Source organism: Octopus bimaculoides, chromosome 11 (assembly GCF_001194135.2).
Source record: "Octopus bimaculoides isolate UCB-OBI-ISO-001 chromosome 11, ASM119413v2, whole genome shotgun sequence".
NCBI classification, from domain to species: Eukaryota; Metazoa; Mollusca; class Cephalopoda; order Octopoda; family Octopodidae; genus Octopus; species Octopus bimaculoides.
This window is the reverse complement of record NC_068991.1, coordinates 71,535,751-71,538,008: the sequence shown is the minus strand read 5'-3', so window position 1 is coordinate 71,538,008 and position 2,258 is coordinate 71,535,751. Positions and strand designations below refer to the sequence as shown.

General features: G+C 35.0%; 1 protein-coding gene across 1 annotated transcript in view; it reads left to right on the top strand.

The window, feature by feature from the left end:
* Positions 1-1,041, top strand: part of LOC106871652 (exonuclease 1) — a 25,955-nt gene extending 24,914 nt beyond the window's left edge. Inside the window, exon 13 of the mRNA XM_014918236.2 lies at positions 811-1,041. Coding sequence (XP_014773722.1) covers positions 811-832 — 22 coding nt within the window. The 3' untranslated portion in view covers positions 833-1,041. The remainder of the gene's footprint in view (positions 1-810) is intronic.
* The last annotated feature ends 1,217 nt before the right edge of the window (positions 1,042-2,258 follow it).

Genomic DNA, 2,258 nt, shown 5'->3' with positions numbered 1-2,258 from the left:
GTCCAACCCATGCTAGCATGGAAAGCGGACGTTTAAACGATGATGATGATGATGATGATGATGATGATGATGATGATGATGATGATGATGATGATGATGATGGATGTATGTATGTGTGTGTGTGTGAATATATATATGATATGTGTGTGTGTGTGTGTGTATATATATGTATATATGTATGTATGTATGTTTATAAATGTATATACATAAGTTTTAAAGCATCTTGCGATCGTTTCGCAGAAGTGCTGTCCCTTTAATGGATTTGGTCAATGGAAACTGAAACAGACCTATCTATGTTTGTGTGTGTGTGTGTGTGTATTTAGCTTGACTGCTAAATCTAAACTTTTTTTTTTCATTTTCTGTTTATTTTCTCTTATTCTTTTCTTCTGAAGAGCATAGGCTCGAAACTTTTTCATTTTCCTGAGCGTCAAACTAATACACCCGCTTCTTGTTCATACACCTGTCTTCGTCTCTTGTTTTTCTATAAATTTCAACTATATATAAATATATATGTGTGTGTGTGTGTGTGTGTTTCTGGCTGTTACTGTCTCCTTGTCTCGACATCATGTAACAGTTGTAGACAAGTGTCACTATTGTACAAGTGGTTTTATTCGTTTCCAATCTTCTGTGAAAACATGTCTGGTCTTGTCTGGAAACAGGAAGGGCATCCAAGTGTTAGAAAGTCTACCTCAAATAAACTCTGCCGACCCATGCAAGCATTGCGAAAGTAGACGTTAAAATGATGACAATGCTTATGAAGATTTTCATCAAAATTTCCATTTTTTTTTTTTTTTTTTTTTTTATATACAGATCCAAATCTCGTATGGCGTAGAAATTCCTGAAGGGCTCCATTTTGTTACAACTCTTGAGATTTTTCAGAAGTTCCAAACAACACGATCATTTGTAAATTTTATGAAATTGGAACCACAATAATGTCTTTTGGCATTCTTATATGGAATTTACTGAGAGGGATTTTTATTGTAAATAAATTTATTTTAATAATTTTAATTATAAATAAAATGTAATATTCTTATAAATTTATTCTTCTACTTGTTTCAGTCATTTCACTGCGGCCATGCTGGAGCACCACCTGTAGTCGAACAAATCGACCCTAGTACTTATTCTTTGTAAGCCTAGTACTTATTCCATTGGTCTCCTTTGCTGAACCGCTAAGTTACGGGGATGTAAACACACCAACATCGGTTGTCAAGTGATGGTAGAGAGACAAACAGACAAAAATAACAAACACACACATACACATACATATATATACGACAGGCTTCTTTCAGTTTCCATGTACCAGATCCACTCAAGGCTTTGGTCGGCCCGAGGCTATATATAGAAGAAGACACTTGCCCAAAGTGCCATGCTGTGGGACTGAACCCGGAACCACGTGGTTGATAAGCAAGCTTCTTACCACACAGCCACTCCTACGCCTATATTGTTTAATTAATTTTCTTTGTTTTTAACTTTTTATTGTAAACAAAATAATGAAACTTTGAAATGAATTTTTTCATCCATTTCTCTACCTGTTTTTCTACCTTCTTGGTCTATAAATATATATATATCTATATTTGTGTATATATATATGTGTGTGAGAGAGAGAGAGTGTATATGCGGTGAGATGGCAGAACTGTTAGCACGTCAGACAAAATGCTTAGCGGTATTTTGTCTGTCTTTACATTCTGAGTTCAAATTCCACCAAAGTCGACTTTGCCTTTCGTCCCTTCGGGGTCTATAAATTTACTACCAGTCGAGCACTGGGGCTTGATATAATTGACTAGCCCCTCCCTCCCTCTCACCAAAATTTCAGGCCTTGTACTTGTATAGTAGGAAGGGTTTATGTGTGTTAGTGTATATGTATTTATTGTGTGTGTAGTATTTGTATGCTTGCATCACAATATCTGTTTGTGGGTGAGACATTTGGTACAGCCTTTTGGTCAAGCATGTTTCTCTTTACATATAATATGTATGTATATAGTAAATCCCAAAAAAGAAGAACGACAAACACAACAAAAAAAAAAACAACAATGTAAGGACGTGGTACATGTAAAGTATTAGCTGACAATCAGGGAAGGAAAGTAAGTTGGTTTTACATTTCGAGCAAAGCTCTTCTTCAGAAACAGAGGAAAGTCCAATAGAAAGGAAGACAGAGGAAGAAAATTGCTAGCGATTCACATGTGGTTGCATTTTGAAATGTATGTGTGTGTGTGTGTGTGTGTATATATATATATATATATATATATATATATATATAT